Genomic DNA, 16101 nt, shown 5'->3' on the forward strand with positions numbered 1-16101 from the left:
TGTAATAAAAAAACGTGGTCCTGTATTTTTGTCGCTGGTTTTTGCTTTAGTTTCGAGTTATAACGTATGCAAAAATACTTGGCTTTTCCTAGCCATGTCTTTAGGAGTTAATTTGTTGAACAGCAAACAGGCAGACTGTTTATAGTGTATGAAGTCAAAATCAAATCTCACAGCATATATAGAGTTGAAATCTGGGAACAGATAGTTTACATCGGTTATTGTGACGTGAACACAACACGTGAATCGATCGAGCGTCAAACGAAATACATCTAACAAAAAAGAGATGTGCCGCATTAGAGCTCTGTCAACTAATATCTTAAGCATTGTTTTAAAGTACCTTGTATGCCTGCCTGGTCGTTGAGAGGCATCGTAAAGTCTCGATAAACCCGTAAGTCATTAGCACGTTTTATAGAATCAAAATGTGTTCTGAGACTTGGAAGGCAGCTGATATACCGTAATCGTGTTATCGGCGTTCGAAGTCAGATCGAGCCAGTAAGCAAAGTCCAAGAGCAGTTCTTGCCCAAGAAAAATACCCTCTCATGAGTTGTGGCCCATTTACCAGGCGTTGCTAGCGTTTGGAAAGCGAGAACTGGTTTAAGACTTATAAAATTTGTCTTGTATCGACCGTGTATCCCCGTGATATGTGTATCCCCGCACACATATCACTAGTGATATGTGTATCCCCTCCAAAATGGCGACCAGTGATATGTGTATCCCCCATCCCCCTCCCCTCTACTTTAAATAGCAATATCCTCCTTGAAAGCACTGTCGTCGTCCGGTCGCTTACTGGACGAACGACTCATCACCCAAACAGACTTTAAACACAAATCTCAATTTTGTAGTTGAAAGAGCTTACGTATCTGCTGCTGGAATTGTGTTCTTGATCCTAACTGGTTTTCTGTGAGCAGGATATGATGAATTTAAAGTTGAACAGCAAATGGATCTACAATAAATATATTTCAATTTGAGTTTCACGGCACGGGATTTCTAGGACGATATTAATTGCGCGGTGCATTCTCACCCCTCGAGTAACGCATATTCTCTACTGTTCATCGCCTTGTTTGCATCTGAATTATTCGTGGAGTGAAACACATATCACTGCTTCGACCCGCTCGCCATAAAATGATTAGTGGCACTCGTGTATCCCCTGCACCCGCTTTTCAGTTCGACGTTTTGTAAGATATGTTAAGTCTTAAGCTGTATACATTGCTATACTGCGAATATTGCTAGCAAGTTTCATAATAATCGACGTTTATTCTTCCGTAGATAGCCTAGATAACGGCTGTCTTCAGGGGATACACATATCACTGCGCCATGTAATAATTAGCGGTATGTGTACCCCCTGCATGCCGTCGTATACAAACGAGGTCAGTGAAACTCCAGAAATCCCAAGCTATGAATAAATGCCTGGTGTGAATATTTCTAGCGAGCCAGTTTTGACAATGCAAATGTAATGGGCATTTTTCTTCTTGGGTAGAAAGCCAATATAACAGCTGTGTCCATGGGGATACACATATCACTAGTTCGTGAAATAATCAGTGATATGTGGAACCCTTATTATCCCGTGCACGGGTGCACGCGTTTTTAGTGGAATAATCGAGTTTCAAACTCCAGTAAACCCAAGCCCTGTAAAAACGTCGGGTGCTAATATTGCCTGCAGTTTTGACAAGGTTGATGCGCTATATTATAACAGTTGTGTTTATGGGGATACACATATCACTGCGCCATGAAATAATTAGTGATGTGTGTATCCCCTGCACGCGATTTCAGTTTAGATATTTAGACGTTCGAGTTGGAAACTCCGCAAACCTCAACCTGGGTATAAACGTCGTCGCGAATAAGCAGCCAGCACGTTTCGGCGATAATTGGCCCTTTTTTCGATCAGGTAGATAGCCAATGTAACGGCTGTGTTTAGGAGATACACATATCACTGCGCCATGAAATAATTAGTGCTATGTGTATCCGATGTTCGAAGTTTTAGTCAGATATACAATCGAGTCGGTTGGAACTCGACCAAACTCAAGCAATCCTAAGCTGCTCCGTTGGGCGTGAATTCATTTCTGGTTTCGCCTACTCCTTACAGTGCTCGCTGGAACCTCGCAACCGAGCCGCCATTTTGTTCGTTGAATGCCCAGGCGCGTATCAGTGTTTTGTGTATCCCCACGGGGGATACACATATCACTAGTGATATGTGTGCGGGGATACACATATCACGGGGATACACATATCACTGTCACCGCCATGTTTTTCCGCGCACGAGGTGTAAAGACCCTTCCCGGCATATATTGCGACTACGTTCTGCGGACGTTTCTCGAACTGGTAACTAGATTGTTTAAACATAATAATGGCCAACAAGTGGCGATCGATTGTAACATAGATCTGTGATCCACGTTGCGTTGATTTTATTCACGTGAAGTCATCAAATTCTTAAATCCAAAACTAAACAGCCACCAAAGTTGTTATCCTCATCAGGCATAAGAGGTACCAGCGCATTTTGAACTTCGAAGTTATGGCGGTGCGTGACATAAAGCTACGATCGCGTTTGTCGAAAACTATGCATTTATCTCGTGATTTTTAGCCATTTAAGGCGTTGCCGTATTTGGAAAAGTGCTTATTGAAATGTTTATTTTATTTTTATTTACACTTTTTTGACCTGAAATCAACATTTTTGAGCTTATACGTTGCGTGAAATTACCATTTTCAGGAGCCCATCATGGGCTCCTGCCATTTTGTTGTTTTCTAAGTGAAACCAACATCCCTGTCGTCATGCGTTAACGTCAAATCAACATTTTAAGCTATTTAGACCTAACAACAACAACATCATTGAGTTTATACGTTGCGTGAAATTACCATTTTGCTGTTTTCTGAGTGAAATCAACATCCTTGCCGCCAAGCGTTAACTTGAAATCAACATTTTACCTTATTTAGACCTGAAATCAACATCATTGAGCTTATGCGCTGCGTGAAATCGACATTTTGCTGGTTTCTGAGTGAAATCAACATCCTTGCCGTCAAGCGTTAACGTGAAATCAACATATAGACCTTTTTTGACCTATAAAAATCAACATTTTTGAGCTTATACGTTGCGTGAAATTGACGTTTTGCTGGTTTCTAAGAGAAATCAACCTCCTTGCCGTCACGCGTTAACGTGAAATCAACATTTAAACCTTTTTTGACCTAAAATCAACATTTTTGAGCTTATGCGCTGCGTGAAATTGACATTTTGCTGGTTTCTAAGTGAAATCAAAGTCCTTGCGGTCGCGGCGGGCCGATCCTTTGTTATGATAAACCGAGGCGAGACTTCGACTTATAACAAAGGCTTGGCTTGGCTATTATAACAAAGGATCGGCTCTGTTTATCATAACAAAGGCCCGGCTTCGTTTATTTGAAGGACTCGGCGGGTAAAGGGCATTAGGTATTTTAATCAAAAGTGAACTTTGTCGAAAACGCTCCAAATTTCGCATGCAGTTTTGTTTAGGTATGTTTAGCAATGTCCCGTAGTTTTTCCGCTAAGCTTCGCTTCGTTTTCGAGATATTGCGCATGCCAAAAAACCACTCGGTTTTCCTGGCGGCGTCTTTATAAAGCGAAGCAAAACCCAGCGGGAAAAATACAGAACCACGTTTTTCTATTACATTGAAGAGCACATGCAAAAATTCAAGCCCTTTCGCGAAGTTTTTTTTTTTTTTCACCCAAATCGTCACTTAGCATGGTTTTGCACTCACCCCTTCAATTGTTAACCACGCTGATCAGGTCGGGTGGAAGAGCTTGTAGATCGTGATAAACCCTTCAGTGCGACTAACTTATATACTGAAACTTTAATTGAAGGAATCAAAGAATAATTTGTAAAGTTTCGACAACATCGTCAGGCACGTGCGTTTTAAAGGACGAAAAAAAAAGAATATCCTGCTAGATTCGCACAATTGAACAAGCTAAGATGTCAACTCGTATAATGCTCTTGTCAACTGACACAAGTTATAGTAGAAGAACACAAATCTTAAATTGTTTTGTTGTTTAGGTCAGGCCTACAACTTATTCAGGACAGAAACCTACAACAGTTGTATTGTTGTGACAAAGTCTAAAAAAAGTTTTTTTTATAGTCCTATAAATATTATTTTGTTTAGTATTCTAAAGAATCGATCATCAACGTCACGATGAATTCGTCTGTGAGCAAAATGCTTTGGCATGTCACTGCAACATTTTTTACTTTCGTCCATTAAAATGTGTTTCAGCAGACAAATGCATTTGATCGAAAGACCTTTTCGTACGCGGAGATACATAGAATTCAGTATTTCAAGGTATTCATGCAGTAGTTTTTACGCGTAGCTTTTAATTTCGAAAAAATCCTGCACGACATCGTTCCTTCGTTTACTGTAAGATTTTCTGCGAATCCGGTCACCGAGTGAGTATGTTTAGATTTTAAACACGTTTGGATAGTAAGAAAGAGCTAATGCAACAGAGAAACGGGAAAAAGAAAAGCTTTTATTTGATTACTTCTCTGAGTTTTAAGGAACAAAACGTTTGACAAAATTTATATGCATGTTAAGTTTGCACTCGACCTTTTGAAAAGTGATGAATTGATAAATAACGCGAATTAATAATGAATGAATGAATAACGGGTAACGTAACGTAAATAGCCTGGGAAATGTCACGTTTTTCGATACGGAATCTTTAGTAAAAGGGAGTTGAGAATTGACTTGTACTTCCTGGTTTTATGCTTAAAGTAGGAAACTGAGAGCCACAGGGATGGCCATGCAGGGATTTTCACTTGGTCACGCGTAGAGTACTAATCTACTACGTTGGCAGATAGAAGCAGTGCTTTCTTTGTTGTAACGTCTCGGACTAGCATGACTTCATGAATGCTTTAAATGTCCTAAATGGTGTCAATTATTCTTTTACTGTTGCGTTTGAAATTATTTGTTAACAGTGCCAGTGGTCTTTAATTTCATTTATCGCCTTTCCAGCCCGATAGCTCATGTTATGTCATAGCTTGTTTATAGCGTAATTAGCCTTGATATACAAGCTGTCTACTTCTTTTGATCTAACTTGGCATGACTCTGAAAGAGAGCCAGAATATTGTAACAATCTTTTTGTATTGTAATACTGATAAACCAAAACCTGGTTTTCAATTATGTTAAAAATCCTCGGGCTCGTCTTGTTTATGTTGCTAGCTCGATACATACGACCTACGGATTAAACTCAGTTCAGTGGCATCACAACGCTGTTTACAGACGATTCGTTTTCAAAGTTGAGTAGTTCATAGCCACTTTGATTAGCTTATCTATGGGATGTCTACACGGCAAGCGTTTACATGTTGTGGTCTTAAATTTAAGAACAGCGTTTAAGCTCGTTAAGCGCTAGCTAGTGAACGGTGTGTTACTCACCTACCTGAGTCAGTACCAAGCTTCGGTAGATAAGTTAGTCGAGTCAGCTGATGAGAAAATGTCCTTCTTTTGGCTATGAAACATCCAAACTTTTAGGTAATGTATCAAACAAGTCAAACGAATAGCGCAAAATTTCAGTTTCAAGATTCGCAATACTCAACTCGACAGTTCCGCGTCGCTCTGATTGGCTGCGTGAAAATCCATGACGCAAGTAAAATAACATTTGTCCTTAAGGCAACCACAAGATACTGACAATATCGCTTACATGTGCTACCGCATTTAAAATTCTAATTAACCTTGTTCGAATAACCCCAGGTCGGGAATCTCGATATAGTATTCCTAGTTCGTGGTTTAAAAGTTGAGGCACGTCTCTCGATTCATAGTGTTAATTGTGTTTACCTGATACATACAAATTCTATGTATCTTCGCTTCGCTACAGTCACTGCCGAAATGTAAAAATACTTAACATCTGGGCGGACGAAAAATACCTCAGTGGAAAGTTCCGTGGTTCTCTATATCACTGTTTTCGCTTCTGAAATTACGTTTTGGCTGACTAAACATACTTGGAAATCTCCATGTACCTTTACATCAGCTAAAACATCTTTATAATTGTACGTCGGGAAATTTCCGTGTTCGTTTGCAACTTGCAGCTCATGAGGAAATATGCATGTATTTTCTCATTTGTGCTGCTGAATAGGATACTACGACAAATAACAACAAACCGGTTAGAATAAACACCTAGTCCTCTAGTTAACTACAACACCAGCAGCTACGAGCGTTGGTTTTCTGTAAACATTTTGGATCAAATAGCTTCAACAAGCAATATTTCGGGTAATACCGCTAGCCATGATGATCATGAGAAAAGCAATTTACGGGTTCCTATGAGCATGGTGCTCCGCTCCGCAGCTACGAACGTTGGTTTTCCGTAAACACTTTGGATAAAATAGCTATATTTGTTTAATATCTTTCACTTTAGGTAATAAGCTAAGCAGTCTCCCTTGTTACTTTTATACGTTTTAAGGTCGAATCAGGAGATAACTTTTTTACTTTCCAGACTTGTTATTAACTTAGCACAGCAAGCGACCATGATTAAGCTACTTACGAAAGCACACATTTTTATAATCGCCGTCTTAGCTTGAGCTCAAGAAAGTGGAATGCATTTGGTGACGCTCCGGTGCAGTGGGTGTGGCGGTGGAGCTGTTGCCGGTGGAGCTGTTACTGAGGTCTTCAAACGTCTGAGAACCTGTAATAAGACAAAGTACATAACAAATGTGGGGCCACCGTGCTCGTTTTCGAAATAAGGCGCCGCATTTTTAGAAACTTTCGTTATTTTAAGAAGATCTTAGCGAGCAAGAAATGAAGTTACGCTAATGAAATTGAGATCAGGTAAAGGTACTCAATTTAACACAACTACATGTATATTAAGTAAACTTTTACAGCTGATTTCGTCTTTGGAGGTAGTATAGGCCTTGAAAAATAATACATACCAGGCACCAATGACGTGATTAACTTGGTTCAAGGGCATATTCTCCTTCTGGTTAGTTGCACAATGTGAGTAACAGGTTAGAAACTGGGTTGTTTTTCAGTTAGATATAGATACATCCTGTAACATAAATATGTTTTTTTTAAAAAAATACGTTAAATATATGTTTTATACTAACAAAGTTGATAAGTTGGCAACAAATAAATTGTTAGCTATGTACATGTACCAGTGTGTGAAGATACCATCAGGGACCATTTATCCGCTCTGTATGTTCCTGTAAATAACGTCGCTACCTGTCATACACTTGTCTACAGAACGCAGGAAAAAAAGAAAATACATGCGTGCACGTATATTGTTCATGGAGAGCTACATCAATACGACTATCAGTGCGTCATGTTTTAATCATGCTTACCACAGCTCTTCCAGGGTTAGCCGCTATGGTATTTGTGGCCGTATGGATTGAAATAAAAATTGTTAGCTGTTCTGGAAGCTGCTGGAGAATGATATACAGCGTCTTCTGCTACCGCACCCATCTAAACCTTTTCCACTAAAGAATGATTTAATAAATGAATGCACGAACGAACGAACGGATGAATGAATAGATAAATGGATGGATGGATGGATGGAATCTTTGTCTACGGTCTTTGTTCTGCTTTGCAGTCCTTTGCGCAAACTCCAACACACTTGCTATCTACTTACTGCAAAAGTCCCACGGTATCTCTTCCCCCTGAATCGCTGCCATGTTCCGGCTCAGCTCCATTCCGAAGTACGGGTTCCCCTACTGTCAACAACTCACACTTGGTTCACGTCTTCACTAACAGACCTTTCGTCTATGTAGTAAGCAACCTAAAAGTAGAGTGCAACTCTTTTTTAGCTCACATAGGACTTTGATTAGCAAGATTACTTAGTGTTCACGGTATTCTGGATTACTAACGAGAACTCTACTCAAAGTTAATGTGAGGAAAAACACAGTCCGTGTCTGAACCCGAATTATCACTGGTGTAATTACTTGGAAGAGAGGTGTGTTCACATTAGTGCCCAGCTTAAGTTGTACTCAGGCACCAAAAGGCACCAAGTGTGAACATAGGCTAATAATGTTAAAATCACTGGTTGAGCCAATTGGAGAAAGACTTGAAAAAGGAATAGATCTCGTTAAGAAAAGTAAGAGTAGATTTATTGATTTTATTGGTTATTGAACCGCAAATTCTGAAGTATTCCGCAGAAGGTTTGTTTGTTGTTAAATATTTTACTTTTATCTAATTTATTGCGTCAGAGATCCATAATACTTCTGCTTATTATGCATGATTGCGCAATGTCTTCAAGTCTTAATCAAGACAAAATCCGATAGGAAATCGAGCAATTTTAGTTTTAAGCGGACAAAAATTTTATACCGGAATAATGTCAAGTATATTACAGTCCTGTTTGCATTTCTAAGAGCTCAATATATGAATAGTCGCTTGAAACAACACCAATACCAATTACCCATGGGAACTCGAGGAAATTAATTTCAAAGGTCAGAGACATTTGGAAACACAGATAAAATTTCATCATCGTCTTTATTTAACTAGAACTTTCAAGCGTTTCAAATGAACTTCAAAATTGGTTTTCGACATTTGGTGTTGTTAAAAATTACTCCTTTTGAGAAGATATTTAACACAGTCGCACAGAAGTTTGCAACAGAATGTAAACAATCTTGTTACAAAGTTTTTGTCCACTCGTTACTCGAACTTCTGGTGCATTCCCTCTTAAAATCTGAAACGATTTCGTCGGTTTAAGTTCCTGTGGTGTACTCACCAAGATAATTTTACTGATGGTAATGTTTGCTAATACATTAAGAATCCAGTTAACAGGCTCGTAACTGGCAAACACGAGTACAATAGGTCGGCCTGATTGGCCGCTGCTGACAATATTTCCATTAGCATCACCGGCTGATGGCGGACGTGTGTTAATAACCTCGTACACAGACAGTACGTGCACTTCGTACTGTGTGGAACTGCTAGCAGGCGCGCAGCTGTAGATTGCCTGGGGCTGTTGATTGTTATACTGTGGTTTGGCAAAGGCTGCATCACTATTCTCAACGATTTTAAATCCGTATGTATCAGCTAAAATAAAATAAAAATAAGTTGACTAGTGTATAACGTATTAGCCGAAGAGATGCATGGTGGAGTGGAGGTGAAGGACGTCACAATGTTTTGAGGGGACACACCCGGTATCAAGTGGTCAACTTGGTCTTTTCTTGTGCTCGTCGATCCAACATCCAGCGTTTTTACTATACGAGTGTTTTACTAGGAAATACAACACTCGTTAAATTCATTCGAAATTAAGGATATTGATGACGTGCAAACAGTCAGTTTGTCTATGTAATAAAGAGAAAATTACTCGATGGCTTAAAGATAAAAATTTTATTTTCTCGTCTTAAAAGATATTTTAGTAAAACAATTTACTCACTCGCAGCTCAACGCAGCGCTCGTTCGTAAAATACTGTTATTACCACTCAGAAATAAAATTCATATCTATATCTTCGTTTCGCCGTGTGTAACGTCTCTATATTAAGAATTATGAACCATAGAAATGCGTGGTTTATGTTTCGAATGAAACACGCTCAGGGTCTGAATTGGGGAGTCCATATGTCGGTTGTTGGTTAAAATTTCATTACTTTGTCGGTTGTCGGTAAATCTCAGTTAATAGTTAAAAATGGAAGTTAATTATTCAAATTTGTTATGTAATTTGCGCACTTTTAAGACTAAACTCTAGACGAAGTGTAAAACTTATAATATTCATTATTTGATTACACTTGAACCTCGTTAACTCTTATTTTTTTAGCAACGTGCATGATTGCCTACCCCACTTATTTTGCAAATCTAGTATACCGATAAACTCCAAACCTTTTATTCTAGATGTGAAATTGTTTTCCTGTCGATATCAGGGCATCGAAGTAATTCAAGAGAGGTAAATTAGGCAAAGAATGAAAAGCCCACTCTAGCCCTTAGGATACGTAATTTTGTCAGCTATGAAGTCTCTTTTTTTTCCCAAGACTTCCACGAACACTTATTACAAATATTATTCAACGGCTCTCGTGGCTTTACTTTAGGGTTTCTTTGGGTTTTTCGCTGCCATGCGTATCAATCTACACCGTTTAATGGCTCTTAATGATTTTACAACTATTGTTACCTCTTATCGTCACATGTCGAGACTCACAAATTCAAATTCAAATTCAAATTTTTCAGATACGTTGTCGGTGCGATGAACAGCGGAGACAGCTGGCGGCAAGGCCCCAGCCTCATATCTTTTGCAGTCTCGCTCCTAACCGTCCGTTGGCGTACTGGTCTATAACTCTCTAGCCACTCTTTAATTTTGATCTGTCTTTCCTTACCTAGCTCTGTTGTAATGTCCTCACCTGGCAAATGTGTCATCGTAGCTATAGCAGAAAGAAGCATGGCCCGACCACATGAACACACAACGGCCAGTGAAAATACAACAGCAGGGCGGCTCGTCGGCTTGATTACGAACCGCTGTTCTAGAAATTAGGCCCTCGCTACTCCCCGAAAAGGAGGAGTAGCGAGGAGTAGGAACTAAAACCCAGTACACAGGCAATATCTGTCCCTACAGATGGAGCCCATGGCTCCAAGTTGGCCAGGACAATAGTTGGAGTTGCCCAAGCACTCCCGCCGTTGACGTGAAACATCGCTTAAGCAGATAAAAAGGGCGATAAAAGTACAAAAGATGTGCATGTACATCATTCTTGATAGCCAACTGTTAAAAAAGGGCTACAACTAAGTTCAAATAAACTATTCAAGATGTCTGACACCCTAGAACCACGCAATACCGCCATTCTTCATTAACTTACCTGTAGTAACGGTTGTGTGCGTTGTTCAGAACGCAACGAGGAGTTTCGGTCAAGTTTCAGGGGGTGATTTTTTCGCGCAATTACAGGGCCAGGTTGTTCAGCGGTTAACGCTAACCCAGGCTCCTGCCCAGGATTAAAAGTTAACCGAGGAATTAATTTTTCTTGCATAATGCTTTTTTCGGCTTAAACTGAAGGCCAAACAATATAAACCGAAAACCTCATCGAAAAATAATAAAACTGAAATCAAAATTCTCGCTAATCAAACGCTGTAATTTTCAAACCCTCGAATTCTCGAACTACCCAACTTTTAAAACCAATTTTTGTTTCACTTGGAGGTTCGAAAAATCGACTGCGAGATTTCATATATCTAAAGTGAAATTATTATTTTTTGCCAAGTATAAAAAATTAAAGGTGTAAGTTCAAACCGTTAGTTAAAGACAATGCGTACACTGTTTTAACTAACTTACAATGTTAAATTTAGATTTCTTTTAGCAAAAAAACTTCCGCACTGTCATTGTGGACAAACATACAATATTCGATGTGCTGATTGCTGTGTATTGATCTGGTTTTCACGAGACAAATTTGAAAGACGTTTTTATCGTAAAGAAGTTAAACTCAGTACTTCTGTTATTCGATTCGATCACGCTGTTTCTGATCACTAACTGAAACTTAACAACTTTCCTTTAGTGCACATGGTATTGTCTAAGTTTCAATACGCTAATAAGGAGTGTACAAGTGTCTCTTTACATACAGCAGCCATGTTATTTGTTTCAATTCAAGTTTTTCGACGTTTTGTTTTCAGTTGAATCATGAAGAGCATTCACTTGGTGGTCTCATGTAACAAATTTCACTCACCTCCGGCAGCAGCAGGTTTTTTTGTTTCAAATAAGTTCAATAGGCCATTTTACAGTTGTCTGCTCAGTGACCTGGCCTTTGTATGGCAGCGAGGCTAGAGTTGACCTTGTTTTGATACAGACCTCACTGCTTTTGTTGCGTAAAACAAGTTGTTCTGATGCTAACTAGGTGCATTTACATGACAAAAGCAGTGAGGTCTGTATCAAAACAAGGTCAACTCTAGCCTCGCTGCCATACAAAGGCCAGGTCACAGAGCAGACAACTGTAAAATGGTCTATTGAGATGATGGTTTTAAAAGAGACTTAGATATATAAAGTTTTCCGTGTTTACAATAATAGATTGTAAAATTAGTTTTTTTAGATTCGCAATATTGGACTTGATTTCAGCTTCGATGATATCATATTCATATGGCAATGGTCATGATTGGTTGCGAAAAAAAAAAAAAACAAAAAAAAAAAACAAAAAAACAATGACACATCCTGATTTTAAATAAAGTTGCAACTTATTTATATTTGGCAAACATTACTATATTGATCAAGAACTGTATATATTTTGAAAGGAGGTGGATATCTCTGACCATGAAGTGATGAAAGTTATATATTCTGAAAATTTGCACCACTTTCCTGATTTGTTATTGTTGTTAATTATTTTAATAACTTAATTGTATTTTATTTTTACACGTCACCTTGATATTATTTCCGAGTTATCCAGTAAAGTTCGTTTACGGTTATTTCAGGGAGGGAGGAGCCGGGAGGGGTGGGGTGGAGTTTAGCCCCCCAAATTTCAAGCAAAAAATACAAATATCTCCACACCCCCTACAAGTTAGCGCCGCTGGCGCTCGCTTGTAAACCCCCCACCTCCCCCCAATTCAAAATATGCTCTACCACCGCTGTATTTCTTTAACTTCCCTTGCAAACATTTTCTGTACTTTTAAAACCGTGCATTAGTACTATCTCTGTTTTCTTCGAATTCTAAGACAGCGTCCTCATTACGCCGGAGAAATTTGAAAACGCAGCTTTATAAAACCACGATTAGGCCTACCGTCCACACCAATCAGTCACGAAAATGGAGCTTTCTGAAACGCTCTTCGAACCGGAGGAATTTGAAAACGACGACTTTTCGTTTTCATGTGGACGGGAAACATTTTGAAAACAAAGCTTTTCGAAAACATCACGATAATCATGTGATCTCCCCGACCGAGTTTTCCTCAAACACAAATCCATAATGACCAGTGATTGTTGAGTTTCTAAATTCCTCCAAAGTAGTGTGGACGGACCGGAAAACATGTACGTGATGCATTTTCGGGGTTAAACCTCCGTTTTCAATTCCTCCGGCGTAGTGTGGACGGAGCCTAACGCACGAAAGGTAAAAGAATCTACAACAGCTTGTTTTGTCTAGCTTCAATGGATGGACGTGATCTTGGCTGTGATCACATCAAAAAGGCTATGACTAAAGTCAAGACAGCGATAACTTTAGTTAGCTATTTTGGCAGTGTGACCTCTTCTCGATCTGTTTGCCGTAACTATATAACCAAAAATTGGAGAATGGAGAATACTGTTGTCGAGTACTTAACGCCTACGCTCTTGATGATTCAAGGGCTTCTCTGTGCGAGTATTTCAGTAACGGCTGTATTCTCGATTGTTTGACGAGTGTTAACGGCTTTTCTAAATTCTGTTTGTCTGTGTTTTCTATAGCCTGCGAACGCCGTCGTATTTCCAGCTGTCATTTGTCTCCGCCGAAAATAATAACACGTTATTTTTTGCAGAGACAATCAACAGCTGGAATCCGTCTGCACTGCAGGCCATATTTTCTATCGCGTGGTACACTTAGCTTATGTAAAACACGGAGAATGCAACACTCAAACGTTTAGTTTTATTCCGAAGAGGTCAAGTTTGTCAGCTCCTTTTCAACAGCCTCAACAAAGGCTGGGAAGTTACTGTCGGTTAAACAAAGTCTTATCATCAGACTTAGCTGATCCTGTGGTATATCAATATGGCTACTGGACTGGTTGGTATCCCTGTGTGACTCTGATGAAGTAACCTGAAATACAAAAGCATTCAGGGAATGAGACTGATTACTTAATCTGTTGAGTTTTTATAAGTCTGATTATCGTCAAATATGCATGAGGATATCATTTTGTCAATCTGTTGGTGCTTTTCGACCAAATATTCTATAACTTTTACAATCTAGGAAAATGTAGTAGAAATGTTTTGGAAAAGTTTCCGGAAAATTTGAATATTGTTGAATTTCCGAGATGCGAAGCATTCATTTGGCAGAAAATACAGGAAATTCTAGGCAAAATTGTTTTTAAATTTTAGGTATACCTCGCTGGGTTATCTTCTTTTCTGGAATGTTCCAAATGCCCCTAGAAATTTCCTGGAGTTCAAACTAGAAATTTTGTCGAATGGAAAACGCCCCTTGCGATGTTTAAAAATCTGAATTTTTATGGGTAGACGATATGTATTTTCAAGAGCTCTTGGCGTGTTCTCTTTGCAATATCGATGCTATTTGGGTAGCTATAGATGCAGGAAAAACGGAAAGGCCGAATTTTGAGCTTCGAATACGTTACCTCGGCCGTCAGTAGCGACTGTGGGATAGCCAATTATTGCACAAAACCCTTACAAACGCCCAACCCTCCTCCTTCTCTATCACGACTATCAAGGAGATAGGCTACCTTCTGCGCTAAGTCAGACAGTGTCAATCCACTCGCAGCAGCGCTTGCTATAGAGCTGCAGCCGGCCCCGCGTGTGGTTCCTCTACTGACTTGCTGCGAGTCGGGAGAAATAACCTGTGAATCCTCCATCTGCATCTGGGAGTCGGACTCGGGTCCCGCAGCTACTGGCATCTCTCGCACGGGGATTCGGGGAGAGACGGCGGAAATGAAATGACGGCAGTTTTCCATCGCTGATCGGTCAGAGGTTTTGCTGAATTTCACTCTGAATCTTCGGCAGTCGTTCTATTGAAATAAGACAACAAAGAGACAAATGATAGTGGCCAAAGTGTTTACCAGTTATTAGTCAGAAAGCAGCATTACCAAAAACCGAAGTGATGAAGACATGCACTCCTGTTGCGAAAACAAATATTAAGTGAGGAAAGTCTAAGCTGGTGCAAGGAGCTTCTGATTCTTATTATTTTCATTGGTAGTTAAAATTGCCCCCCACCCCCGATTAATACGGTCTCTCACTCTTCTAAAGACAAACAAGCAGTGACACTACATAAAACTTACGTTCATCTTGTACATGAACAGCATACTGTCACCTTTAACCACAGCTCTCAACCACTTGTTGGCATTAAATAAAGAGAAACTTTCCTATGGAGAAAACACGAATAAACAGCAGAGTTACAGGTCATATATTAAAGCTCTTCAAAGAGTACTTACTAAGCTCATATAGTGCAAAATGTGAAACTATGAACATAAAAACTGAGGCCCCATTAGGGGTTTTAGGGATACGGGATATTTGCGAAAAAAATTATAGGGATACGGGATATTTCGGGGAAAAATTATAGGGATACGGGATATTTAGAAAAGAGATAGTGGGATATCGAACTTGAATTATAGGGATACAAACTACAGGAATTAATGGGGTACGGGACATTTGGGGCAAAAATTAATGGGATACGGGATATTCAGACCCCCCCCCCCCACGCCTAATGGGGCCTCAAAACTGTGCTAAGTTAACACAAGATTTATAACTTGCTTAGTAAGACTAAAGAGAGATCAATGAAAACCTACGTGAATAACTTTTCCATCGCTTACGACCATGTTTGATTCTAGTAGAGACACTTGTAAATTGCTAGATCCATCTTCGGCGGGCAAAAATTGCTGCAAAGAGTACATTAAAGAAAAATAAAATACAATTTAAGTGAAATCAACTTTCACTGACTCTGTTTTTGTACATCTATAAAACACCTCACCGACGCGAACAACTAACCTTCCAGTGACCCTGATCTTTTGTCTGTTGTCCTTGGTTTGTGCCTGTCATAATAAACTTAGCATATTTATCCACGGGCCAGGATTGTACAGTTCTATTTCCACATAACATCTTGTTTGAAAATCAATTTAATAATGCAAAGATCAGCTAGCATTCAGTAAGCTAATCTAGTCGCAAGTTCTGCAAGGTTTCTTTTTTATTTCTGAGCGACTTGTTTTCTACAGTCCCCGGCGCGCGTCTGTTGAGCGCGTCTGCTAACTTTTGGCGGGCTTTTTTGCCGCCAAAATGTACTGAAAGCAAAACGCATGACTGCCGAGCTAGACTGCAAAGATCTCTGCGATATATATTGTAGCGATTGCTCCAAAAATGTTGAGCGATCCTTATAATCACGACTACCAGTTTCCATATATAATTGCTGCCATCGTCATATCTATTCACAACGATCGCCGCTGAACCTTTTTTCGAAGCGACCGTAGCGACCGTACCTGGATCACTGGGGATGATTCTTGTCCCCAGTGCTACGTTTTTTAAAATACGTGACCAAAAGAACCGAAGGCTCTGGGAACTAGAACGATTAAAATAAGAAGCCTTTTTTTGGTGTT

The 16101-nt window shown here is 39.5% G+C and overlaps 2 protein-coding genes across 3 annotated transcripts in view; both read right to left on the bottom strand.

Annotated features, from left to right (window-relative positions):
- The window catches only part of LOC145495481 (uncharacterized), a 38891-nt gene extending 32735 nt beyond the window's left edge, over positions 1 to 6156 (bottom strand). Inside the window, exon 1 of one of the 2 annotated variants that reach the window (XM_081475109.1) lies at positions 5383 to 5473. The gene's annotated coding sequence lies outside the window, so the exon portion shown is untranslated. Of the gene's footprint in view, positions 1 to 5382 lie in introns of both variants that reach the window. The other variant, XM_081475107.1, reaches the window with a different exon arrangement.
- A 7192-nt stretch (positions 6157 to 13348) lies between these two features.
- Positions 13349 to 15805, bottom strand: LOC145495577 (meiotic recombination protein REC114-like). Its single transcript, XM_081475216.1, has 5 exons — positions 15500 to 15805; positions 15301 to 15390; positions 14794 to 14877; positions 14242 to 14523; positions 13349 to 13607 (listed from the first exon to the last, which is right to left on the bottom strand). Exons 1-5 carry the CDS (start codon positions 15608 to 15610, stop codon positions 13440 to 13442), a joined length of 735 nt encoding a protein of 244 aa, XP_081331342.1. The 5' UTR covers positions 15611 to 15805; the 3' UTR covers positions 13349 to 13439.
- Positions 15806 to 16101: the final 296 nt, after the last annotated feature.

The sequence above is a fragment of the Orbicella franksi genome, chromosome 8, assembly GCF_964199315.1.
Source record: "Orbicella franksi chromosome 8, jaOrbFran1.1, whole genome shotgun sequence".
In the NCBI taxonomy this organism is placed as follows: domain Eukaryota; kingdom Metazoa; phylum Cnidaria; class Anthozoa; order Scleractinia; family Merulinidae; genus Orbicella; species Orbicella franksi.